Raw genomic sequence first — 26,506 nt, 5'->3', positions numbered from 1 at the left:
TTTTGAACCCTGTTCTCAGGCAGTGCAGTAGATCTTGAGCTGCTGCCGACATCGTGTACCACTCAGTGTTTATCATCGTTGAGTGTGTGTTGTCTGTTCATTAGCTCATGAACCTCTCAGGTTATTCATTGCCTACAGGGCCAGGGTCTGGCACATAACAGATACTCAGTAAAGGTATATTGAATGGAAAGGAGTTGCAACAATGTATCAAGGACAGGACAGTCACTGGAAAATATTGGCACCCCAGAGCAGAGCAATGATTTTTCATGCCTCTAGGATTTTAGGTAGGGCAATATAAAATGTATCTTCAGACTGGTGAGTCTGAACGAGTTTGAAAAAAAAAACACTGTTTTCTAAGTTTTCTCCAAAACCACAGAGAAAGCTCTTTTTTAAAAATGGTGAAGACCAGGAGTTCCAATTTTTTTTTAACTTATTTTTTGAGAGACGGAGTATGAGTGAGGGAGGGGCAGAGAGAGCGGGGGAGACCCAGAATCTGAAGCAGGCTCCAGGCTCTGAGCTGTTAGCACAGAACCCGACACGGGGCTCGAACTCACGAGCTGTGAGATCATGACCTGAGCCGAAGTCGGACACTCAACCGACTGAGCCACCCAGGCACCCCGGAATGCTGATTTCTTAAATGCCCTTAAATCCTGATTTCTGTCTTGTTGCTTTCTCCATTCTGCCCCCACTTGGCTTCATGAAAGGTGGGGTGTAAAGTTGGTACCTGACCACTGATGAAAAGATGGCATACCTCTAGAATCACTGTACAATTCGGGGAGTGGGTAGGGCAAATGTATTCAGTTACTCTGTGGGATTTAGAGAGGAAAGATGAGGAAGCAGAAGACTGAAAATTGGATCAGTTTGATGAATAAGGTTTGAATTTTGTTCTCCACCAATGAGGCAACCTCCCAGGGGGCCCAGGGTGGGGGTGGTGGCTCCTGGAAGGTCTGGGCTTTGCCTTGCTGGTTCCAGGGGCTGTGATCACCAGGGCACGATGGTCGTGCCTGCCTGCAGCTCACACAGCCACACACAGGCAGACATCCTGTGTTTGCTCATTGTGGGTGGCAGGGTGGAAATAGTCTCAGTCATTACTTATACCTCATGAATCCTGTTAGCAATTCTCCAATTTTCTTTTTTTTTTTTTTATCAAGGGAACAGAAATCCATTATCAGGTGTTTCCACAAAATTGACCTCATGTTTACTTCCCAGGGTTTAGTGCTTGGTTGCCAAAAAGGAAGTGAAGAGTCAGCAGAGTTTAGGTCAAGCAGCTTGAAGCGAATATCTTCAAATTAACAAGACTCCAGGTCCTGTCAGTGCCGTCAGCCTGCAGATGCCCCCCTCCACCCAGGCACTGTCCTGCAAAAGAGGTGTTGGGAAACAAAGTCCAGCTCTCCTGTAGGATCCTGCGTGGATCCCACGTGTAAAGTAGCTGGAGAATCAGGTGCACAGTGATGGCAGGTGACTGCATGATTTTCAGAGAATGGTGCATTTTTAAGAGACAGTGGCTTTTTTAAGAGCCAACTTAAAGAGCCTTTAAGGACACTTTCCTTCCTATTCTTTCTTACTGGGGAGGCCACTGCTCAGAGCCAGGAGACCCGCCTGCACGGTGTCACCCCTTCGCTCCAGTCTCTCGTGCTCCAGCATCAAATGTTGTTACCTGTGTGGGGCAAAGAGGGGCCCACATCCCACTACAACCCAGTCCTTCCACCGAGGCGTGAAGTCTCCCATCTGCCCTGGCCCAGGATTCCCGCGGTCTGTGATTGGCCTCCAGCCTTGGGTTTCCTGGGTGACTTCCCCTGTCCCGCCTGTGCGGATGGCATTGGCTTGTCCCGGCTTGCTCACGTGCAGTGTTGCTGCCCATGTCTTCCTCTTGGCTGCAGCGGTCTGCTCACCTGGGCTCTGGCACTTTCCCCGTAGCACCTGACTTTCAGAAAGGGAACACCTTGGTGCCCCGACCCTCAGCTGCCAGAGTCCCTCTGTCCAGCCGGGCATTTCCCATCATACTGTTCCTCAAATCCAAGTGTAATGGCGGGGAAAAACTAGAGCCTGATGATCAGTGCACTCCCACGTGGTAAGAACCAGTGGCTGTGATTGTGGAGAGCTTACTCTGTGTCCAACGTCATGGTAGACGCTTGTCCTCCAACCAGACGGGAGGGGTTGGAAGCTCTTTCTCCTTGCACGTTAACTGTTCGGCTGCTCATTTCTCTGACACCGTTTCCTCATCTTTATGAAGGCTGGTACTTTTTTTTTTTTTTTAACTTTTTAAATTTTTTTGAGGGGGTGCAAGCAGGGGGGGGGGGGGCGGGAGAGAGGGGCAGGAAGAAGCCACAGCAGTGATGCTCCTGATGTTATAAAAAATCTCCAGTGACGTTGTTGCCTTGTGTATGTGTGTGAGCACACACAGCTTTGATTGGTTTCTTTTGATTGGTTTATTAAATTTTTATTTACAGCTTGTAAATATTTTTATGGCATAAAAATATATAAAATAAAATTTATATATTAGATACAGCATCAGTATGTATAAAAAGATATAAAAACAAAAGCCATATATAAACACATAACAATATATACATACTATAACATATAAACATACTTATATAACAAATATATATTCACATAACACGTGCTCACAACACACATGTGCTCACATGACATGACAAATATACTCAACATATATTCACATCACATATGTACTCATGTAACATAAATGTATACTCAGATATATGCTCACATAAATATATGCTCGCGTGACATAAATATATACTCATAACAAACACGTAATGTAAATACATATATAATAAATAATTTTATTTATAAATATACTTATTAAATTTAATTATCAGGTACCTTGAATTATTTGACTTATTTCATTTTTTTTTTCAACGTTTTATTTTATTTTTGGGACAGAGAGAGACAGAGCATGAACGGGGGAGGAGCAGAGAGAGAGGGAGACACAGAATCGGAAACAGGCTCCAGGCTGTGAGCCATCAGCCCAGAGCCTGACGCGGGGCTCGAACTCAGGGACTGCGAGATCGTGACCTGGCTGAAGTCGGACGCTTAACCGACTGCGCCACCCAGGCGCCCCTATTTGACTTATTTCATTGATTTATTTGACTGACTGACTTTGAGAACTTAAGTGATGGGGGTCCGGAGCTCCTGGCAATGCAGCCTTCCTGCTTGCTGCCCAGGGAATATGGTCTCTGCATATGTCTGATGAATGGAGGACTCGTCACGTTGAAAGGCTTTTGTCACTATGCAAATTGCAAAAGCAGGCTCTTCAGCTAAGCTTTTAAGGGAAGGCTGAGGGTGAGCCATGTGCTGGGGCTGCAGAGTGCATTTCACAGCTGTAATGAGTCAGGCGGAAAAGGACCGAGCTGGCAGCCTCCAGATCCACGTTCCACCATTAGCTTTAAGACGTGCTGAAGGTCCCCGTCCCATCCCTGCAAGCGAGCTTTTCTTCTGAAGGAGTCCTGTTTGGGTGGGTGGGTGTTTCTTTTGATGCCAGAAGTTTCATGTTGTTGCAACTTAAATAAATAATGGGAACTGCAGCTATTTGTACGTAGGATTACTGCAGTTAGTTACTTGGATAGAAGGTGCTTGTTTGGGGATTTCAGGGTAAACATGCAAACACTAAAACTTGTGTAGAACGTGGGTCACGTACACGGAGCATCTGAAAGCCTTGCCCAGTGTTCACCTAGACCAGTTTTCCAGGCTCTGCATGAGCAGCCGGCCCTCGTGACCACTTAATACTCCCACAAGCCTCCTTCATTTTCAGACAGCCCTTACATCATCCTCTCTCACAGTTAGCTGAAATCTGATCCCCTATAACTTTCACTCCCAGGTCCTATAGGGTTTCCATCCTTGAGGGACAAACAGAACAAGCTTAAGCCGCCCTGCAAAATACCAGACCTTCCTGTATTTGTGGACAGCAGTGTTGCAGGCTGACACTGCCCTTTCAGGCAGATCCTGGTTTTTAGGATGTGGTTCGGAGTCTCCGATTTTGTCTTTATTTTTTAAAAATTTTTTTTCAACGTTTTTTATTTATTTTTGGGACAGGGAGAGACAGAGCATGAACGGGGGAGGGGCAGAGAGAGAGGGAGACACAGAATCGGAAACAGGCTCCAGGCTCCGAGCCATCAGCCCAGAGCCCGACGCGGGGCTCAAACCCACAGACCGCGAGATCATGACCTGGCTGAAGTCGGACCCTTAACCGACTGCGCCACCCAGGCGCCCCTCAGATTTTGTCTCTAGATAGCCTAAACCAAGGAGACTGCAAACAAGACGATGAGGGAACCTCTGGAACCCTGAATCATGCCTCAGGAGGAATAAGGACTTACATGCAACTCTCCCCTCCTCCGTTCTGGAGTATATACGTCTGTTAATGTGACCTCTTCTACATTTTTTTTTTTTTGGCATCTGTGCTACATTAATTGAATCAGTTAAAATGCCTTAGTCTTCATCTTTGCTGTTCTCTATATTTCTACAGTTCTGAAGCTAGGTGTGGGAATTTGAAATGTCTTTACTACTTGATGTTACCTTGATAGTATCCAGTTTGTGGAATCAGCCTGGTCTAGCTTTGGAGTTTTTTTTCTGGGTTCTAATTTGACCGTTTAGAATACACGCTTTCTCAGTTTCCCATTTTCTTCCTCTCGTTAGGGAAACTTGCCTTCTGTGGGTTCACAGAAGATAAATCCTACCTTCACCTCTCCACTCCCATTTAAAGTGGATACATTTTGGGGCGCCTGGTGGCTCAGTCGGTTAAGCGTCCGACTTCAGCTCAGGTCACGATCTCACGGTCAGTGAGTTCGAGCCCCGTGTCGGGCTCTGTGCTGACAGCTCAGAGCCTGGAGCCTGGTTTGGATTCTGTGTCTCCCCCTCTCTCTGACCCTCCCCCGTTCGTGCTCTGTCTCTGTCTCAAAAATAAATATTAAAAAAATTTTTTTAAATAAAGTGGATACATTTTGTCTACTTGTCAGAAACTATCTTTCACTGATACAGGTATTTGCAGGTTGTAGGTACTGATCAATGTCCCTGGAATGGGGTGCCATCCCACATAGTTGTGACATGAGGGTTTTGATGGCTGTTGGTGAAGGTTTGAAGGAATGCATGCAGGTGAGGAAACACCCTCCCTGCTTGTGGTGGGTCCTTATGTAATCTTACCTAGTTCTCTTCCAGATCTGGACAGAAGACACTGGTTTTCAGACTCCCTTCCTTGGTAGTTGATTAGACTTAACACACTTTTAGGATCGTCAGCTGTTGGGGTGGAGGAGGGCGTGGCGGGTCCAAGTCATGCCGACTTGCCCCTCAGGGACCTGAGCTTCTATCTACCGTGGCGCCTCCTCCCCTTGTCCTGGCCGGGCTTCTTGACCTGCCTGATTGGAGGGGGCCCCTGGGCTCTGAGGGCGGCTTTGGAAAGCCAGGAGAGCACACACATCCGCCGAGGCGCTGTCTGGTCCGGTTGGGCTGATGCTCTGTCAATGTCTGGCCTTGGAGGGGGAGGGGGTGGAGGTCAGGAAGGAGGTGGTGAGATGCTGTCTCGTTCTGGTCCTATTACCTCTTTGTGGAAGTGGGGGCTGTTCAGGTCCCCTGGTGTATTTTCTCTCTCCATAGGGAATATGGAGGAAGGGCTTAACCCCTCAGTGGCCTGCATAGGCTGAAGTTGGCTGAGGCCCAGACTTGCCTGGTTTCTTCTGGTCCTTGATTTCCTTGTCAGGCCTGATGACATCTTTACTTAGGTTTTCTTTATTTCAAAATACTCAGGTGGTTTTTTTGGTTTTGTTTTGGGTTTTTTTTTTTTCTTTTTTGTGGACTTTGGGACTGATGACAGGACTATCTCGAGGGGTAAGGATACTCTTTCAATGTGAAGAAAATGATTTAAAATCTGGAAATGAGGCATAAGGGTGAACAGCATGCCTTCTCAGTGTTCTACAGAGGCCGTTGCTTACCAAGACCATCCAAAGATTAATTAAAAGTATTCTGGTTGCTTTTGTTGGATTTTAGCTTTTCAAACAGAGCTAGAAGTTCTCCTCACGAGGAAAACCTTTTTTTGTATCCATATGAGAGGCATGGTAACTAATTGTGGTAATTGTTTGGCAATCTATAAGCCCTACTGTGTACCTTAAACTTCTGTCGTGCTGTATGCCCGTTATATTCTGACAAAACTGAAAGAAAAATGTGAGTTTTAAATAGCAAAAGGAAACCTTGAGATATAATTCACGTTATATATGGTTGACCCTCTGAAAGGATACATACAATTCAGTGGTTTCTAAGACTTTTGGAGTTGGGCAGCCAGCAGCAGAGTCCGTTCTAGAACCTTCTCATTGCCCTGTATTAGTCACTCCTGTTCTCTAACCCAGCAAACCTTTTCCCTAAAAGCCTTTCTTGGTGAAGCGTAATTCTGGTTTCAACCAGCTTTACCAACTTAATGTTTCCCTCCTGGAGTTGAATGGCGCATGCCTGTTAAAATTTAAACCGCTTGATTTTGTAGCCTGCTTTCCTCTTATTTAGCAACACATCCTGGATGTTTACCAGCTTTGTTCCCTAACAGTTCTCTTACCACATAGTTATTGCGGCTGTAGAGTAATTACATCTAACACACGGACACCTGCTAACCTACATGTCTCAGTTGGATGCTTAACTTCTTTCCAACTTTTGGTACTCAGTATATAATGTGTTTGGAAGTCTGTCATGCTTCTTTGTGTGCCTTTCTCATTAAAAAAAAAAATTGCATGTGGAATTGTTAATGCAAAACCAAAAGTGTTCTGGGAGTTTCTTAGTGTAGTTGACACACAATGTTACATTAGTTTCAGGTGAACAACATAGTGATTCAGCCGGCCTATAGGCTGCGCTCACACCTGTACCTACCGTCTGTCACCATCCAATGCTATTTGAATACCATTGACTCTCTTCCCTATGCTGGCCCTTTTATTCACACGACTTACTCTGTCACTGGAAGGCTGTGTCTCCCACTCCCCTTTGCCCAGTTGCTCCCCCCACCGTCACTTTGTTCTGTGTATTATACGTCTGAGTCTGCTTTCTAATTTTCTTTTTTTTTTTTTTAGATTTCACATATAAGTGAAATCATATGGTATTTGTCTTTCTCTGACTTACTTCACTTAGCATCATGCTCTCTGGGTCTATCCATGAGGTCCAAAATGGCAAGATCTCATCCTTTTCTGTGGCAGAACAAAACATTTTTAAACAGACAAAAATAAGGTGTTAGCGGTTTTATTTTTTGTTTTTGGATGTTTTTTTGGTTCTTGTGTGGGTCTCAACGTCCTTGAGCATATTTTCTGAGTTTTCTAATTTTTGTTCATGCTGCATGGCTGAACACCCAGTGGCATGAGTCAAAGAATTGTATAAAATAAATAACTGATAGATGAACAATGTAACAAATTTAAATATGCACGAAGTAATCTTTTCAATAGTCAAAATGCACCGTGGTGCTATAAACATCTTTTAAAGTTAGATTTTTAGTTACTACATTAATGGTTGAAAAAAATTAGTGCAGATGAACAAAAAAAGTAAATCTTCCCCAAATGCCATTGCTGACAATCCCTTTACCACTGTGGTCCATACCCTTGCAAATTCTTGCCCATGCAAAAATATGTATGTTTAAAAACTCTGTAAACAGCTCTACATCATTATCGTCAAAGTGAATTTTTTGAAGCACCTTGTGTAAGTATTGATCTTAAAAGCCTTTTGATCTTAAAATTGCCATAACTTATTTATGTTTTTAATTTCTTTTGCCTTGTTTTCTGGCATGTGATTGGTCATTAGAACACTCATTTGGTAAGGTTACCTTTTTTTTTTTAATTTTCATTTTTTTCTCTGCCTAATGTCCTCCTTTGTACGAAAACTTTCCCATTTCCTTTGTCTTTGTCTTCCCTGGCCTGCTCACCACTGTTACCTGTGGGCATTGGAATCCCCTGGACACTTTCGAATGTCCTTTTTGGAAACTTAGAACCTTTATTGCTTTGTAATTATGTTGTGTTCCACCTCCCTGATGCTTTATTAGTTCCCAACATACTTGATAAAAGGAAGGTAATTAGTGTATTACGGCTTCTTTTGAATTCTCCAAGATAAGCAGAGGAAAAATGCTACATGGGTAAAAATTTACATAATAATATGAACAGATTTTTGCCACATAAATGCAATGTAATCTCAAGAAAACAAAAGCATTTTATTCAGGGAACCTTTCTACGTGTATTGATCTCCAAGAATTAAAAATCACCACTGTGCAGATGGCCCTGAAATTTCGGAAGTAACATGGTACCATGTTTGCGTTAACGAAAACGTTTTGCATCTCTAAAATGTCTTTTCAATTCTGAGACCGTTCCCACCCCTGTTGCAATATTGACTGAAATCAAAACCAAACTGGAACATTAAACATGAAGCACTTTTCCCTAACTTACAGGAGCTTTGTAATTACGTGACTGAAGGAGGGGAAAGAAAGAAGAAAAAGGCAGTGGGTTCCGAAGTGAACGTTGACTAAAATATTTGGAACAGCTTCGTAATTTCCTTCTGTGAATCATGACCTGGAGTACTGTTTCCTTGGTTGATATGAATCACGTTCCATCAGTGCTTAATTCATCTGACCTGCCCCCGCCCCGCGCCCCCACCTGCCTGTGTAGTTTGCATGAGGTGACCTGGGCCTATTTTCATGTTTTTACATAGCTGTTACTGCACACTGGGTCAGATGACGGCCCAACATGGTAAGAAAAACTCCCTTGACCTGTTATCCTTTTTCAGCCTCAGCAACAGCCTCCTTTCCGCCAGTCTTCCGGGCACATGAGGCTAGAAGAGACTTTGCCTCAGTGCTCAGAGCCCATACTGGGAAGACTGTACTGCATGATCTTGAAACGTTCAATTTGTAACTGTTCACCAGACTAAACTTGAAGCTCTTCGAGGTATCTGAGCCTTGGGGGGCGCCTGAGTGGCTCAGTCTGTTGACCATCTGACCCTTGATTTTAGCTCTGGTTGTGACCCCAGGGTCGTTGGATTGATGCTATTGGGCACCAGACTGTGTGTGGAGCCTTCTTAAGACTCTCTCTCCCCCTTTGCCCCTCCTCTGCCCGTGCACATGCACTCTCTGTAAAACAAAAAACTGAGCCTTACTGATCTTTATAGACACCGGGGTCTGGCGCCATGTCTGGGATGTAGCTATTGCCCAGTAAATACTTGTGGACCAGAATTTAAACTGAATGCTTTCTAGTCACTGCCTCTGTTGCTTTACCACCTACTTTCTTGCCCACCCCCGTATATTTGGTTTCTATTTTTTACAACTACCAAAGCCACAACCTGTGTAGGACCATGACCTTCGAGTCCCTGATCTCCTAGATCTGTCTCAGCAACTTCCTGACTACTTGTGAGAGACCATCAAAAATTTGCTTTTTGAGACGTTCCCAGCTTCCATTTTCAAGGCTCCTGGCTGTCTGCTTGCCTTCCCCCTACACCTATCTCTTTTCTTGGGCTAATGACTCTTCTAGTCACTTAAGCACACCATCTCTCTCAAACCCACTCAGGGTTGTGCTTAATGAAATCCTCAAATTGTCACATGTCTGCCAGGCTTCCTGGCCTTCTGCTAGGAGCTTCATGGGTGATTTTTGGAAGGAGTGAATGAATAGGTAAATGTGCAACATTTTTTTTTTTTTTATGTGATCGACTTTCAGAATAAACTCTGAAACTACAAATACCAGAAAGGTAGACCTGGCTGGTGGCCTTGCCCTTAACCTTCAGTTTGCAACCAGACGGCTTGTTTTCTGAACAGATATGTGCTAAGGATGTTGACTCTTCAGGCAACTGTCAGAATTTGAGAATAGGGATTAAACGGAAGACTAGAGGTGGAGGAGGGGTCATGACCTTAGTATCCACCTACCCAGCCGGTCCCCCAAAAAGGTCTCCAGGGAGCACAGTTGGAAACCCACTAGGTGGATTCTTAAGTCTCCTGATTTTGTTGTTCTCAGACTCTGTGATTTTTAAATGAGTGATATCCTCATGCCCGTTAATGCAAAAGGTGACTTCCCTGGGGTCTTGGTCCCCCGAGGATTGCAAGTGCTAGTTTTCTGGGTGGTTTTACACTTGTGTTGGGGACGTGTCATCTCCCCACTAGGGATGAAGGAAGCACTTGACGTATAATCAGGCCTTGTGCAAACACAGTCCTCGTTATCTTGATTGCAGATACCGGCTAGTGTATTAAGCAGGACACCCACACACAAGATCAAGGATTTTTTTTGTTGTTTATTTTTGAGAGAGAGGGAGACACAGAATCTGAAGCAGGCTCCAGGCTCTGAGCTGTCAGCACAGAGCCTGATGCGGGGCTCGAACCCACGAACTGTGAGATCATGACCTGAGCCGACGTCGGACGCTCAAGTGACTGAGCCACCCAGGTGCCCCACAAATCAAGGATTTTAATTTTGAGTTGCTGATTATACTTAAACTCATTTGTAATCATGAGCAAATCTATGCACATACCCAAGATGCTTTTCAGATGTCAGGGTTTCTATTTCATATCAGCAATTTGGATTTAAAACACCATTTTTGTTTATAGTCATTTGTGGGCCCTTATTTTTCTTGGGGTAAAGTGTGAACAGCACCTTAATGCCTTATTAATCACATGTCACTGCTTTGGACTTAAAGGTACCCTCGGTCTCCATTGGTGACACAGCTAAATTTTGTGGGCCTCAGGTATGCTAGCCCATGGAGCTGTCAGGGAAGAATGACTTCCTTGAAGGCCTTCCTGCTTGTTCATATCCCTTGATCGAAATCTGAAGTTTATTTACCTGTGGAGCCTTTCCCTGAACACGTTAGACTTTTACTGCCTCTGATTACACTGGGTTCCATTTGAGAAATGGGATGTGATGGTTTTTTGGTCACAGGGGCACACTGGTCTGATTAAAAATGTTCATTGATGGAATGATTTGTTTTCCAGAAACTGCCTTGGTTTATGTAAGCTTTCTAAACCTGCTTTAGCAAAGTACTTGGCTTAGATACGTTTATGGTCTGAGAATCTGAGGTGAAAGTTCTCGGCAGGATTGGTTTCTTTTAGGGACAGTGAGGGAGAAGGACTCTCCCCCAGACTGGGGGTTTGTTGGCAATCATTGGAATTCCTTGGCTTGTAGGAGCATCACCCCAATTTCTGCCTTCATTTTCTTAAAAAACTTTTTAATGTTTAAATTAGGGGGAGAGAGCACAAGCAAGGCGGAGGGTGGGGGCAGAGGTGGGGGCGACAGAGAATCCGAAGCAGGCTCCAGGCTCTGAGCTGACAGCATAGAGCCTGATGCGGGCTGGAACCCACAAACCATGAGATCATGACCTGAGCCGAAGTTGGACGCTCACCTGACTGAGCCACCCAGGTGCCCCTGCTTTTGTTTTTGCATGGTGTTCTTGTGTGTCTTCGTCTGCATTTCCCCTTTTGTAAGGACACTGTCCTATTGGATTAGGGCCTGCCCTGTGCCAGTATGACCTCCTCTTTAACTAATCATGTGTGTGACAGCACTGTTGCTAAATAATTTCACATTCTGAGGTTCTGTGTGTTAGGACTTGACCATAAGAATTTGCAGAGAGGGGTGCATAATTCAACCCACAACAGGACAGCTAATGCCAGAAATGATCAGATGACATTTTCGTTTCCGAGTCTGTTAGGGGAGAGGAATGGAAATCATAAAAGAAGCTGAGTGTGCTTCAGAGACAAACTAGAAGGACACCTGTTAGAGGAGAAATCCTGTCCTCTGAAAGAGCTGCGAGATTGTTTTTAATCTACTAGGTACAAATGTAACTTATTTTTGAAGTCTTGGCTCTGGTGTTTCTAACCACTTCTTTGTCAGTATTCTCAGAATATCTCAATGGCCTTTGATGAATCATGGAGGGGGAAGGGTGTAACCACATGGGCAAAACCCCATCTAACTTATCTCTCAGACTTTTATTATGTACATTTCCAAATATCTGCAGACATCGTGAGAGGAGACCGTATACCTGTCTCAGAGCTGCAGTAAGTGTGGACTTGTACCAATTTTGGCTCACCTGTTTTCTCCTTGCCTGGAGTCCGTTAGAGCGAATGGCGGACATCATGTATTTTGCAACTTGTTTAAATTTCTTGAGACAAAACTGATGTTTCACTTTTATAATAAAAAAAAACCCATAAAGCTATTCAATGATACGTGTTACAAAATCTACCCTGGATTTTACATTATAACAAATTAAAAGAGGAAGAAAAGGGAAAGATAAAGGGAATGGATGGACAAGAGTAAGGGGAGAGTCTGTGTGAGATACCTACTACTTTCCAGGTTTTTCTCAACGAGACCCTGAGCTTCCCTAGGAGCAGGCACCGTGTCTTGGCCATCCCTTGACCTTTATTCTTGGTGGGGTGTAAGCGTATATTAGGTATTCAGTAAATATTTGCTGAATTACTAAATGAATAAAGAATGGATGAGATTCTCCAAAAGGCTTGCCCAGAGATAGGCTCAGAAAAAGACATTTAGAGACAGAAAAAGGAAAGGAGACTCTGTTTCTTTGCCTGTTGGAGTCTCCAGAATATTTCTTGCAATGCTGTGTCACAATGTAGCTTTTTTACAACCCTAGTGACAAATACATTGATCCCTGCTGAGCCCCTGCCCCAGGCTGGATGGAATTGCCTTATAAACTTCGAGGTTTCATCTATACTGCAGGTGTCCATTCTTCATTTGCCTCACGTGTTATCTTCTGTTTTCCCAGAGTTCTGGAGCTGAGGTTTCCTTTTTGCCTGCCATTCTGGGGAAGGGTTGGGGTGCTGTTAAACATGTGCATTTCACCGCAAGTGTGATTTTGGGGTCCGTACTGCAGTCAGACTGGTGCTCTTAGACGGGAGTTACTGTTGAGCAAAATGAAATAGGACTTTAAAAGACAGGGTTCACTCTCTACAGAGAGACTACAAAGGTTAACATGGATTTGGGGAGGTAATGATGTGGCAGTGAGGTTTATCATTTGTAACAAATGCCCAGCTCTAGTGGTGATGTGTACTGTGGGGGAGGCTGTGCGTGTGCGGGGAACAGGGTATATGGAGAATCTCTTTATCTTCCGTTCAACTTTGCTGTGAACCCCACTGTTTAAAAGAAAAAAAGTCCCTCAAAAAAATACTGTCGAGAGAAATCTGGTGTTACAGGCTTGGTAAAGTCTTCTGTAGAATGTATGCAATTTCTTTTTGGGGTCAGAAGATGGAAACCCAGAGTGCTTGCTGGGTTGCTGATGTTCAGATATGGAGTCATTGCCAGCCTGTGAAGGCTTTATGCCCTTAGGGACTTAAAAGGAAGTTGGATTCTTCAGATGATTTGGAAATGACAAAAACTGCCGCAGGATCTGAGCTTAAAAATCAAGCCTTGGGATTTCCCTTCAGACACGTTTGCCTGATTCGTCATACACTTTAAGGGCTTTTTCTCCGTGAAACAGATGGGTCTTTATACCACAGTTACTCGAAGTATTAAGATGATTTTGTTGCTCTCTGTTGATGGTATCGGAGATGTCCATCCCGTTTCGGTTCTGGGTCGATTATGACAGTCAAGCGGAAATAAGTCACAGAAGGGAGGCTGTGTATCAATGCCCTTGTTGGCATATGTGTGGCTGTCATTACCTACCTTCTTCCGACCGTGTGCCTTTTGGGCCATATCTCATCATCAGATCTCCTCTTTGCTCCTTGAGTCGGGAAGAGTCCTTCATACTGGTGATTGGCCTGCCTGTTCTTGAAGTTTTTCTTGCCTAACCCCCCCCCCCCCCTCCAGGCCCCAGAGTCAGGACTCGGACGTCTCACCTCGCACACCACCACCTCCTTTCCACTGTCAGCCGAGGATGTGGGGGTCGCCAACACGCTCCCGTGCTCCTTGGAGTCTATCTGCCATCTTGCCTTCAGCTCTCAGCTACTCAGATACCTCTTAAAATTCGGTCTGCAGGTCCCAGCTGCCTTTTGACCTTTAACCCTGGAGGTCCACTTGCTTGCCTGGCACATCTATCTGGGTGACCCAGCAGCATAGGGTACTCACTTTGTCCAAAAGCAAACACACACAGTCGTGTCGTCTCCTTCAGCCTGTGTAATTCCCGTGAGCGGGTGTGCGGGTTTCCATGTTCTGGTTCATTCTTCCCTCTTGCCCTCCTTCATTCATTTCCCACGATGAACTGCAAAAGCATCTGTGGTAATGATTTTATATATTCCAGTGTATAAAATTCTATGGTGTACGTGGAGGTGTAGGGATATATGGAGAAAAAGAACTTTTGAAAGGGTGTTGGAGGCTCACATCCCTGAAAGGTCTGGAGGTGACTGCCACACCGATGCCAAGATCTGGTTTCTTGCTTTCTCCCTTAGTGTTCGTGCTGCTAAGGCTCTTCTCTTGGTTGAGGATGGCCACGCCATTTGCCCAGTTTGCTCTGTCTGACCTGTAAGCTAGGGGCCCTTCTTTCACACCTCATATTCAGTGTCTCTGCTTTCTCCAAAATGTATCTCAAAATGCAACTGGGAAGGAATGCAAAAAAAAAAAAAAAAAATCCCTCAGGTGGGACTCGGGGACTTGAGAGCAGAGGAAAAGGTTAAAGGTGACTCCCCTGGGGGGAGGAGAGGCGTGCCTGGTCAGAAACGGGAACCCTGGGAGTTTGCGAGAGTTGGTTGGGAGCGTGTGCACAAATTGTCGAGGCAGAGTATACTACCTGAAAACTGTCATCGCCTCTGCTAATATGTGATAGAGCACATGTACTTGATTTGTTTTCATACAACTTGAACACATATGCCACGAGAAGACTGTTTTCATAGTTACAAATCTGAAACCAATAATTTTCCTTGAGCATGCAAATATAACATAGGCTCGGATTTTTGTGACTCTCCCTACAAAGCTGAACGTGGTTCACTTGCCTTAGAGAGTTCTCATTTCATCATATTCTGATGTGACGCTACCTTTCATTAATCCCTTCCAGCTAAGCAAAATTTAATTACAGCCACATCACATGATGGCAGCCATTCATGTATTTAAAAAAAGGAACTCGAGGAAGCTCAGCTAGCCACCTTCTGTTCTGAATAAAGCCGGACTGTTAAATGTAGTAGGTTTTCCCTTGAATTTGGGATTTGTTACATAATGCCGTACCCTTTCCCCTCCATTTTGGGTAACAGGGAGTTTTTTATGCCTGTGTTCCATTTATTGACACTGACCTGAATTTGAAATGATACAGACTTGAGGGTGAAAAGGAAAATCAATGATTGCTTGAAGAGAAATGGAAAGTGGTATGTAGTGTATATTTTGTTCCCTTCCATGAATCTGGCAATCCATGTCAAGTGTTAAACAGGGCTAATGCCGTCTTACATAGAGAGTGTCAGTGTCGCAAAGATCTGGTTGAAAAGCCAGGCCTGCAGTCTAAGGGGACTTGCCTCTGCCATCATTATTTACCAGCGTTATTGGCTGCTGGTGAGTGAAATGGGAGGCTTGGTAGAAACACGTCTCTGGTCCTCAGGAGTTAGGAGTCCTCTGCTCTGAATTCCACCCCACACCCCCATCTTCACTCTGTTCTGTCACTGATTGTGTTAAGAATTTCATGCAATGGAAGCAAATACTTGGTTTTCTAAATCCAGTGCGAACAAGAATTACCGTGGAAGATTCCCATACGCAGGACTGCAAGGCTCTCTCATTTATAATTTCATAAGTAGTGTTGCAAGTTGCTGAATTAAACTTCATCATGATAAGAGCTCCATAACCTAAAACTTACCACTTGGATCATCTCAAATGCGTAGCTGAACGCCATCAAGTGGGCTCACAGTGTTGGGCTGCCAAACACTCTCTCGTCCCAAGTAGAACTCTACCCATTTAGTGCTTATTCCCTGTTCCTGTTGCCCAGCTCCTGGTGGTGACCTCTGCTCTACTTTGTCCCTGAATCTAACTATTTTTAGGGTACCTCATACAAGTGGAATCCTGCAACAGCCATCCTTTGGTGTCTGTCTTGTTTAACTTAGGGATGAACCTGGAGATCACTACCCTATCATACCATATGTCAGAATTTTTCCTTTTTAAGGCTGAATAATCAATTGCATGGATACATTGCATTTTGCTTATCCATTCATACGTTGGTGGACTTTGAGGTTGGTTCTGTTGTCAACTATTTTGATAATGCCGCCGTGAACGTGGAGACCCAGAAGTGGAATTGTTGGCTCGTGGAGGAGTTCTGGGTTTAACTTCGCGTTCATGAGACAAGGGTTCCAGTTTCTCCTCATCCTTGCCATCACGTGTTTTGTTAACTGCCTTCCTAGTGGGTATGAGGTGGTGATGGGTCACTTTCCATTAGAACTTTCTCTCCTGTCAGAGCAGTTGATGCGCCTCCCTGATTGATGTGTAATCCGTGTTGGTGGCGTTCCTGATGAGCCGGAAGCAGGTGGTTGTGACGGATTCCTCTGTACGTAGTCTTGGCCCACCATGCTCTTTTAGTAAAGCTCTAGGTTCGAGTGAAATCTAGAAAGTGGCTCTGGGCATACCACTTGGCCAAGATCACTCCAGGAAACGTGGCCCAGTGTCAAGAGCCCCCAAGTCTTTGACCTCTGTGAGGACATTTGGCATGGAAACCACGTCCTCTGCAGTCCCCCAGGTGTGTCTGATGAGCCAAGACAATTACAGTTAAATCAGTTCTTAGCAGATTCCGGGGGTACAGTGTCAGAAGTAGTGGTCCTCTCACACGGAGTGTCGGGCTTTCAGCTTTACCCTTTGCTGGGTTTTGTTCACTTTGATGAATGACTTTAATGACCATGACTGAAAACGGCTGTTACCATCAACATGGCAGCATCGCGGCAGACCTCTAGTTTTTTCTGGAAACTTTTGTGAATTCTTGAGCCACACGTAGGTGACTGTTTGTCTGTCTTGGAAATCGACTTCTGACAGACCGTGAACACTCTGCTTAACTTCCATTTCACTTACTCCCGGAAGTGAGATTAGCGTGTGATACGGACTCGTAGATGAAGCACTCCCAATTTTAAAGCCAGGTAACGTTAAGAACCATTATTTGGCCAAGACTGCAGTCTTGTTTTTGTTTGTTTTTTTTTTTTTTTTGTCGTCCTCCCACCTCATTGGCCCAGTGTGATTTGTGCATTTCATGTGTCATCCATTACCGTTGGGTAGCATAAGCATATCACGTAGAGGATTAGAGGAAAGGGATTTTGTGCTTAGGAAATAATATGAAGATTTACTTTGTGATTTTAAGCTGCATGATAGCTTCATATTTTAAGAGCTCTCATTTGGTTATGTAAGCAGGCATGCCCCAGAGTTTTGGAAAATGGGGCTCTGGCTCCTTCTCACCAGCCAGCCTGTGCTCATTTGAGCAAAGGCTTAAGTACCTAGGGTCCAGCTCCAGGACCAACCATGGGGTGGGAGAAAATTGCCATGATGTGTGTCCACTTCCTGTCTGCCAAGGTCAGGCAAACACGTATCAAATGCATACTGTGTGACAGGTACTGCCTTATCCCTGACTTGCCTCGATTCCCCCTCGCTCCATACAGCATGGTGAGATTGAACACCTTCAGGATTCTGAATAAAAATAAAAACAGCTCCTCATTTTTAGCCGGGGGAAACTTTTCCCCTCTCCACATAAACCTGATAAGTACTCCGGCATTACTGAGCCAATCTGTTCCTCGTTCTTCAGCTACCCCAGCAAGACTTCTCAAATGTTTGCATTATATTGTCTTACAGAATGTGCATTACCCGGTTTAGTCTGGAACTTGAAACCAAAGGTCAAGGCCCACCGTTCATCATTTTGGAATCTCTGGCCCTTGCTCAGCTTTCTGGGCTGGCCTTTCTCAGACCAGTGCTGTGTGCAGCCAGGGTCTGGGAATATAGGCTCTTCTTCCCTGCCCTCTTGGAGTGGGGGGTGAGGTAGGAGGAGGGGGGTAACTGGGCTTTCTGTTCCTGCTTCTGGGCACATTGTTTCTTCTTTGAAGATTATCCATTCTGAATCTTGAGTATTTGAACAGGCCTTGCAGGGTCCTTATGGTTCAGATGGCTCCCATGTGACCCTTCACCTCCTGTTGGGTGAACCAACGCATTTCTAGGTATGACTTTCACGTAAGGTAGGCTAGGAAGAAGTCATTTTGGAGACAGCTGGGGCTCTTTGCTGCCGCTGCAGATTACACCATGTAGCGAGGGCCTGGAACTTCTTGGGGTAAAATTTGATAGGCTTTTTGAGGCACAAAACAGAAATAAAATAATTGTGGGTTGAGATTGGTAAGTGCATTGAAAGGTACATGGGGATTGAAAGGACAGATTAAAAAAAAAATTCAAATGGATTTGATAAATACAGGTTTTCCAAAGTGTTCACCTGAATGTAGAGATGGTTTAAAAAAAAAAAACCAAACCCACAGTGTTGAACGATTAAGTAGGGAATCCGAATGCTCATTTTCCTTTCAAAACACCATATCCATAATAAACCATGATGAGGAAATAATGCTCCTGTGACCCTTTTCCCTTCGTAATTTATCTTGCTAATTCCAGTGAGCGAGCGATGACTTTGTGCCTGGGGAGAGCCAGCAGATGAGATTAATTTGTGCCATCACAGCCTTGCTTTATTATCTACCCTTGGAGAGGGTTGGGGAGATGCTTTTAGCAGAAACACTGTGAAAAAGCCTCTCTGAGGGTTTGGAGGAGCTAAGTGCTGCCTTTGACAGTGTCTTGGCACTGCTGGGGCAGCCTGGGAACTCGTTGTCACTTCTCTGTCCCCTCCTGCCTTCCTGGTGGGCAGGTGCAGTGGCCTGGCAGGCAGCCAAGGAGAAGCCTTTGCTTGGGCATCTCTGCTTCTAAATTAATTTTTATTAAGTTTATTTTGAGAGAGTGTGCATGTGTGAGAGAGAGCAAAGGAGGTGCGGGTGGGGGAATCCCAAGCAGGCTCCACACTGTCAGTGTGGAGCCCGATGTGGGACTCAAACTCTCAAAATGTGACATCATGATCTGAGCTGAAATCAAGAGCCAGGCTTTTGACTGATCAAGCCACCCAGGTGCCCCGGCATTTCTGCTTCTAAGAGGATGCTCTTCAAGACCTCCTTGTCACCTTCCTATGGATGGTCCTTTCCTACCGCCACCTCTGCTTACTTATGTCTGGCCTACCCCCCCCCCCCCCTTTTTTTAATTGTTATTTTTAATAAGGACTTTTATAGTGACCTTGTATAACAACCATCTTAAAACTATTTTAAAAGAAAACAGCCCTCCCTTATCCACTGCTGTGACAGGGCATACCCACATCTTCCTCCTCTGGCTTATTTTATTTTTATTTTTAAGTAGGCTTCATACCCAGTGCAGGGCTCAAACTCATGACCCTGAGATCAAGAGTTGGTTGCCTAACCAATGGAGCCATCCAGATGCCCCTTGGTTACTTTATATATATATAAAATACATACATATACACATATGTAATACATATACTTTAAATGCATGTCATCCCTGCACTCCTTTTGTCTGCCACCCATGTATAAAAATCTTGGCATCACCTCCTCTGTCTTTGTGCTCCTGTCAACAGCTAGAACACAGTGGAAGGAAAGGGGAGACCATAGTTCCTGTTGTGTAAAATGTACATGGTGACCCATGTTAAGTAGTGTTGAGGATTCAGTTACATGTTGCATGTGCAAGGACCCATCAAAGTGACACATAACAGGATGCTCAGTAGTGTCTGGGGTTGGTTGGCAAGTCTGGTTGGTTCTTCTGCAATTTCTTTGGCATCTATTACTTCTATTTCTCAGCAGACTGAAGGATGACAGTTACTTCATCCTTAGATTATATAAGAGGCCTTCTAATTGGGCCTACTGGCCCAAATCTGATCCATTAAATTCTTCCTATTGGCCACCATTTGCCCTCCTAAAGCACTGTTTTTGTCCGTGTTACTCTTGTTCAAACCTTTCAGTGGCTACCAAAGCTTATCAAAAACATTCTGAATGTCTTAATGGCCCCTCGAGGCCCTCTATTACTTTCTTAATACTGGGCTTGGTACTTGTTCTCCCCTTAGGATCTCCGCTGTCTGCAAACCTGCCATTTTTTCCCTCACAGAAACAACTGACCCTCTTCGGTTGGCTTTGTCTATGGCCACGTGTTCAGGGAATTGTGGTATCTTTGGGGGAAGAAAAAGCCCAGAATCTGGGGAGCTCTAGCCTTCCTTCTGCAGCAAAGACTTAAGGCTTACCCAGTATTTCTGAGGGTATACTTTTTAGCATGTTGTTCAGCAAAGAACAGTGGAGTACTAGACTTGAAGCTTTGGAGGAAAGACTACCTAAGTCATTTACTTATTTTGTATCCTCCACGTTATGCTATCCATAAAAATCTCTTAGGGAATTATTTCTGTAACAATTCTTTATCTGTCCTCAGTATTTAGCAAAACCATGTTGAACTTGGAAAACATTTGCTGTGTAGTAGATTTGCAGGGACTCCCCACAACTCCAAGGGGCATCTGGTTACATAACAACTGGTGATAGCATTTGTGGCCAGCAGTCATGTATAAGAAGGTGTGTGTGAAGGTGTTGGCCTTTTTTCCCCCCACACCCCTCTTCATTTCAAAGGGTTGTTTTCTGTAGATTGAGTTTGTGGTCTTGAGTTCAGAATTCTGAGGAAGTTCTACAACCCACAGATGGAGATACCGTATATATAATCTGCTATTACCTTTTTAAATTTTACCCACAGGGTGTCATGTGTTTAGACACTTATATGCATGCATTGTGTATTAGTATAGGACAGTGCAAAGTACCTGAGACTGATTCATGGTTTATACCTTGGGAAATTGTCTTAGAACCTCTGGCCCTCTCCTCCTCCCTCCCTCTCTCTCAACTTTAGAAAATAGAAACTAGGCTTAAGGTCTCATTAAGCCCTGAATCCTGGCATTTTCTGGTTCTACGATATATAAGTCTGATTGATACCAAGTATTGCTGAGTCCTGAAAAAAATGCCTTCCGATTGCTGTTTAAGATTCTGTCTGTTGTGAAATGAAATTGACTTCTAACAGCATGTAGCCCTGTTTGGAAACCAAAGTTTGTCTGTTTAATTACTAAGTTTAGTTTTCTTTTCTTTCCACCAGTTTGCTGTTTTGTGGTTCACAAGAGGTGCCATGAATTTGTCACTTTTTCTTGTCCTGGTGCGGATAAGGGACCGGACACTGACGTAAGTAGTCTGAAAACTGTTATTTGACGTTAATGCAGATGTTTGACTTCAACTTCTTCTTTTAATGCCTGTACAACTGTTGCTTTGGCACACGTTCTTCATGGGAAGACTTGTCAATGGGCCCTGTACAACTTGGGCTCCTACCGGTGAACAGATACAAAGCCCTTTTGAGCCCTGGCAGGGTCGAAGGAGAGTTTGTTAGCTTGTATTCTTCCACTCTGGGCGACCACGTGGACCAACTCCACCAAGTTTATAGTAAGAGCTTTCACTAACGCAGTGTGCTGCTTTTCTGAAGACGTTGACAAATTTTACAACGTAAACACGAATCCCCTTTTACGGTTCACCCTAACGGTTTATTGACTAAAAGGGCCATCTTTGCTTTTAGCCGATGTGACATCTTCTTTCTAGTTTGCTTCCTGAGATCCTTGCTGCCTTTTCATTATGTGTTATAAATGCTGCTGTCGACTTAAATAATTTAGCATCTGCTCCACTGAACAACCGATCTCTGAAGCTGCCCATGTGTGAACACATAATTTTATTTGTGCCCTAATTCTGCTGCCTCTAGTGAGCATCTCTCTTGCTTACATCTCTTGTTTACTGAAAAATGGGATCACCGGAGGAGAGTGGGAGCCAGGAGGCATGGGAAACACCAGTATCTAAAATATATTGGGTGGAAAATTGGGCTGTTACATGGAAAATATTTCAGCAACAAAAAATTGCAGGGGAGGCCTGGAAGAGGAGACCTTTCTATTATTCCTACCTTTGGCTCTTCTTCCTATCAGGAAACACAGATCTCAAAACAGCTTTGTCAGTGCGGGCAGGGCTGAATTCTTCCCTTTTCTGAAGAGGGTGTACTCCTGGTAAGCTCTGGGGTTCCGATCTGCCTTATTTTGGCACAGGTATCAAAGGAACTTCCATTGCGTTTCTGCTAAGATGCTGGAGGAAGCTGCACCGAGCAGGAGCCCTAGGCTCTGAGCTGCTACTGGTCTGCAGAGGCTCTGAATGTGGGAGCCAGAGAGCCTCAGAGATAACCCTGTTTTATATCTTTATAGACTGGAAAGCCCACATCCGTGCGTGGCCCACCTACATACAAAAAAACTAGTGTGCTCCACCCCACCCTTTCACTTTTCTTTCTTTCTGGAGTATTGCCTCCATTCGGGACACATGGAGAGGGAAGAGTACCAGCTTTCCTGAAAGTTGCCCTCAAGCATCCCATGGTATTTCTTTGACCTCCTTGCTCATTATTCTCAGTCCATCCTTCTTTTCTCCCATTTTGGCTCCAGCAAGAATGGGTGTGTGTGTGTGTGTGTGTGTGTGTGTGTGTGTGTGTTTGTGTGTGTGTGTGTGTTCTGCCCACAGAGGAATAGTTTTTGTCTGACTCCTTCCCTTCTTCCCTTCACTCTGCCCCTCCTTCCACTTCTTCATTCTTTTGGTTTAAGTACTCTTAATAAGGGTAGAGGCTGTCGTCTGAGTGTGTTACCTGAGGGATCTCCTCTAGTTGGTCAGAGGCTTTCCCAAGGAAATGGCATTTAAACCAACCTTCAGGAGCAAGTGGAGATCATCAGACACCAGGGAACCTGTGTGCATGCACGTTGGGGCATAAAGGAGCCCCGTGGAAGACTACCTCAGACAAAGGGAAAAGCAAGTGAGGAAGCCCTGGAGTGTTCAGTGTATACGAGAAGAAGAACGAGCTGGTCGTCAGATGTGTAGTTAAGGATTTTGAATGCAATTTTAGGACTGGTAGGGATCCAGAGGAAGGGTTTAAACTAGGACTGGTGTGATTCTGTTTGCATGTCCCAAAGGTTTCTTTGCTTTCCTTATAGGAAATATCGACAGTGGAAATGGGTTTGATGTACGGGTGAGGATGGGGAAGTATGAAAGCTTGAAGAGTAGCACGGATGGCAAGGTGAAAGGTCGGGGTAGGTGGAGACAGTGAGGCTGGACAGGGTAAACTCACCGTGTATTTAGGAGCTGGGCCACAGCTCTTGGCCGCTGGAGGATTGGGGAGGTGGAAATGGAGAGAGAGAGACTCTCTGGCCTCTTGGCCAAACCTATGGATGGAGGCTATCGAGGCTGTGGAGGGAGAATGTGTTCAGAAGTATGGGACAGGGCTGATCACGGGCTTCTCTTTGGACAAGTTCGGTTTGGGAAGTCTGACGTGGAGAACACAGTTATCTGTGAATGCAGGTGTGGAGTTGGGAAGCAGAGTGTGTTTAGAAGATAAAGATTCCTCTGTTTGGTTGTTATAAGCTTTGGGTGTGCAACATCTTGCTGAGAGACGGAGGTAAAGAATAAGGAGAAGATAGATGAGGGCCTAGAAAAGAGCCCTGAGGAGGCTCCAGTGGATTGGATGGGAGAGGAAGGGGGCTGGGAAGGTCCTACAGGCGCTGTAGGTCAGCTCCCTGATTACGTCTGATTTTATGGGTTCTGTAAGCTTTTGGTATTATACATAGATATGTCATACATGCAAGTTTGCACAGGACTGTCCTGTTTACACGAGGAAGCCTTGGTTTATGCGTGCTACAGCTTAATGTCCATTAGTTACTTTTAGCAGCCCCTTTCATGCCCAAAATTCTTACCCTGTTTTGATGATCATTATGTTCCCCCTGCCCTGTCCCTTAGTCCTTGAATCCCCAGCCAGGCAGAAAGCCTTAGTGATGGTCCGCTGGTTGTGAAATACAGTGGGAGGGACACTTGTGATCTGATGCGTTAGTCTGAGTTCTGTCCCTACTCTGTGTTGTGTTACCCACTGTGCATGCTCAGCCTCACATTTTAATATCCGATCTGTGAAAGTGAAGATAAGAGATGTTTCTTTCTTTTTTTTTTTTTTTTAATATATGAGAGGAAAGAAGTACAGCCTGTGCATTCTCCTCCCAGGAGAAAATTTGCCTTTTGGTTGTTGGCCCTGAGAGGCCAATCATGAGGGCTTTGTACAGCCAGGACACAGGACCCTGTGTGCAGGGCAGTGTTTATTGTCCAAATTCGCAAGATGCCCAAATTGGAACTGCACCAAGGAGGTAGCTGGAAAAGCATGAAGGTGTCAGGACAGAGCTGAGATGAGAAAGGAGGTTTTTCTTATTTTATCTTTCAGAATGTTTGAAAGTGCTAGAATTCTAGAGCTGGAAGGGGCGTGGAAAGACTTGTTTAGGTTAACCTTATTTTATAGATGGGGAGACTGAAGCATATAGAAGAAAGGCATAAATGATCTGGGGGGCTTTGTGACGTGTTGCCCCTCAGTGTCCAGCGGGCTAGTGGTTGACTCAACAGCCGTGTAGGGGAAAGACGGGGGGCAGGGCATGGTCCGGAGAAGTTGCTAGCTCGTGCCTTGGTGTTAATCGTTCAAAGTTCTGCTCACACATTTAGCAAAGTGCTAAAGGGCATGAAAAGAGTTAAAGGAATGGAGGGATCAGGAAACACAAAATGCAAGCTACAAGAAAAAAAGACCTTAAGCATCCCCGCCACCCCCCCCCCCCCCCCCCGGATTTAAAAGTTGCCTAGACTAACATCTGTGTTGTCCATGACGAAGGCTCAAGATTCATACAGTTCATGTGCTGCTGGCTGATGCCAGCTCCGAGGACGTCAGGGCACTCCCCCACAGGGACAAAGTTGACGGACCCTGTGAAGTACACCAGCACTGTCCCTGGTCTTTCCATCCTCAAGATAGACCCCTGAAAAATGAAAGAGCAGTGCCCAGATCCCAGTAACCAGATGGTAATAAACATTCTTGGGAACACAGATCATCTTCAGGCCTCAAGGAGCAGGCTTGTCGAAAGGATGCAGAAGTTACAGGGAAACTCGGGGAGGAGAAGAGGGTATCTGGGTTCCGTGTGAGGAGCCGCCCCCCCCCCCCAAACATGTCAGGCTGTTCTCAGCCCTCCCCTACCTCTGGATGGGCAATGTTGTGTTGCCAGACATTCCCTGCCAACATGTCTGGAGATAAAAGCCACGTGTTCCTTGGAAATGCAAACTGGTGTAGCCACTCCGGAAAACAGTATGGAGGTTCATCAAAAAACTAAAAATAGAACTACCCTACCACCCAGCAATTGCACTACTAGGCATTTATCCACGGGATACAGGTATGCTGCTTCGGAGGGGCACATGCACCCCCATGTTTATAGCAGCACTGTTGACAATAGCCAAAGTATGGAAAGAGCCCAAATGTCCATCAATGGATGAATGAATAAAGAAGATGTGGTATATATATACAATGGAGTATTACTCGACAGTCAAAAAGAATGAAATCTTGCCATTTGCAACTACATGGATGGAACTGGAGGGTGGTATTATGCTAAGCGAAATTAGAGAAAGACAAGAACCATGACTTCACTCATATGAGGAATTTAAGAGACAAAACAGATGAACATAAGGGAAGGGAAACAATAAAATGGGACAAAACATTCCTAAATATGGAGAATAAACTGAGAGTTACTGGAGGGGGAGGGAGGGAGTTGTGGAAGGGGGGATGGGCTAAAGGGGTAAGGGGCATTAAGGAATCTACTCCTGAAATCATTCTCACTATATGCAAATTTGGATGTAAATTTAAAAAAATTTAAAAAATGGATTAGCTAGGGAAGAGGCTTTCCAATACTTTTGGTGGCAACCAAAGTAAGAAATGCGTTTTACATCTGCGCGTGTGCACATGCAATCACACATGTACATAATTGAAATAAAACTTTCATTAAGCAAAAAAAAAACAAAACACGTGTTCCTGAGATTGAAGGGCAACCTGCTGTGCACCGAGGAAGGGGGAGAGAAGGCAAGACTGGGCATTGGAAAGGCACCTGGGGTTGGTACGGCATCTGTGCTCCCAGGTGCGTGGCCTCAGAAGACAGCCTGAAGCTCTGCCCAGCACACCTGTCCCCATCTGAGATTGTGTAAGACCACAAAGAAGCAACATGAAAATGGCCCATGTGGAGAAACAGCTGACTTCCCTTTCATCACCTCCCTCTCGACCTCCCCAGTTAAGACATGAACTGGGACATGGACAAGGACAGGAAGGACTGTTACCTTGTTGGTTGTGGGGTGGGGAGTGTGATTTTGGGCAGTGCTTTGGTTTCTTCAGCTGCCACTTGTCCCCTGAGCCGACATTTTCTTACTGGCTCTGGTCACGATGGGGTAGGTTCTAGAGGGCTGACTCCTTCCTCAGACTCTTTCATGATTTTTTTTAATTTTTTTTTTTTAATGTTTACTTATTTTTGAGACAGCATGAATGGGGGAGGGTCAGAGAGAGGGAGATGAAGAATCTGAAACAGGCTCCAGGCTCTGAGCTGTCAGCACAGCGCCCGACGTGGGGCTTGAACTCACTGACCCCGCGAGATCATGACCTGAGCTGAAGTCGGCCGCTTAACTGACTGAGCCACCCAGGTGCCCCTTTAATGTTATTTCTGA

General features: G+C 44.9%; 1 protein-coding gene across 2 annotated transcripts in view; it reads left to right on the top strand.

Annotated features, from left to right (window-relative positions):
* The window catches only part of PRKCA (protein kinase C alpha), a 404,563-nt gene that overhangs the window by 135,702 nt on the left and 242,355 nt on the right, over positions 1 to 26,506 (top strand). For both annotated transcript variants that reach the window (XM_040452168.1, XM_040452167.1), the window contains exon 3: positions 21,036 to 21,118. In XM_040452168.1, the coding sequence (XP_040308102.1) occupies positions 21,036 to 21,118 (83 nt within the window). The remainder of the gene's footprint in view (positions 1 to 21,035; positions 21,119 to 26,506) is intronic.

This window comes from Herpailurus yagouaroundi, unplaced genomic scaffold, assembly GCF_014898765.1.
Source record: "Herpailurus yagouaroundi ecotype Mexico unplaced genomic scaffold, PumYag 206, whole genome shotgun sequence".
In the NCBI taxonomy this organism is placed as follows: domain Eukaryota; kingdom Metazoa; phylum Chordata; class Mammalia; order Carnivora; family Felidae; genus Herpailurus; species Herpailurus yagouaroundi.
Note: the sequence above shows the minus strand (reverse complement) of the source record. Positions and strands in the feature narration are given on the sequence as shown.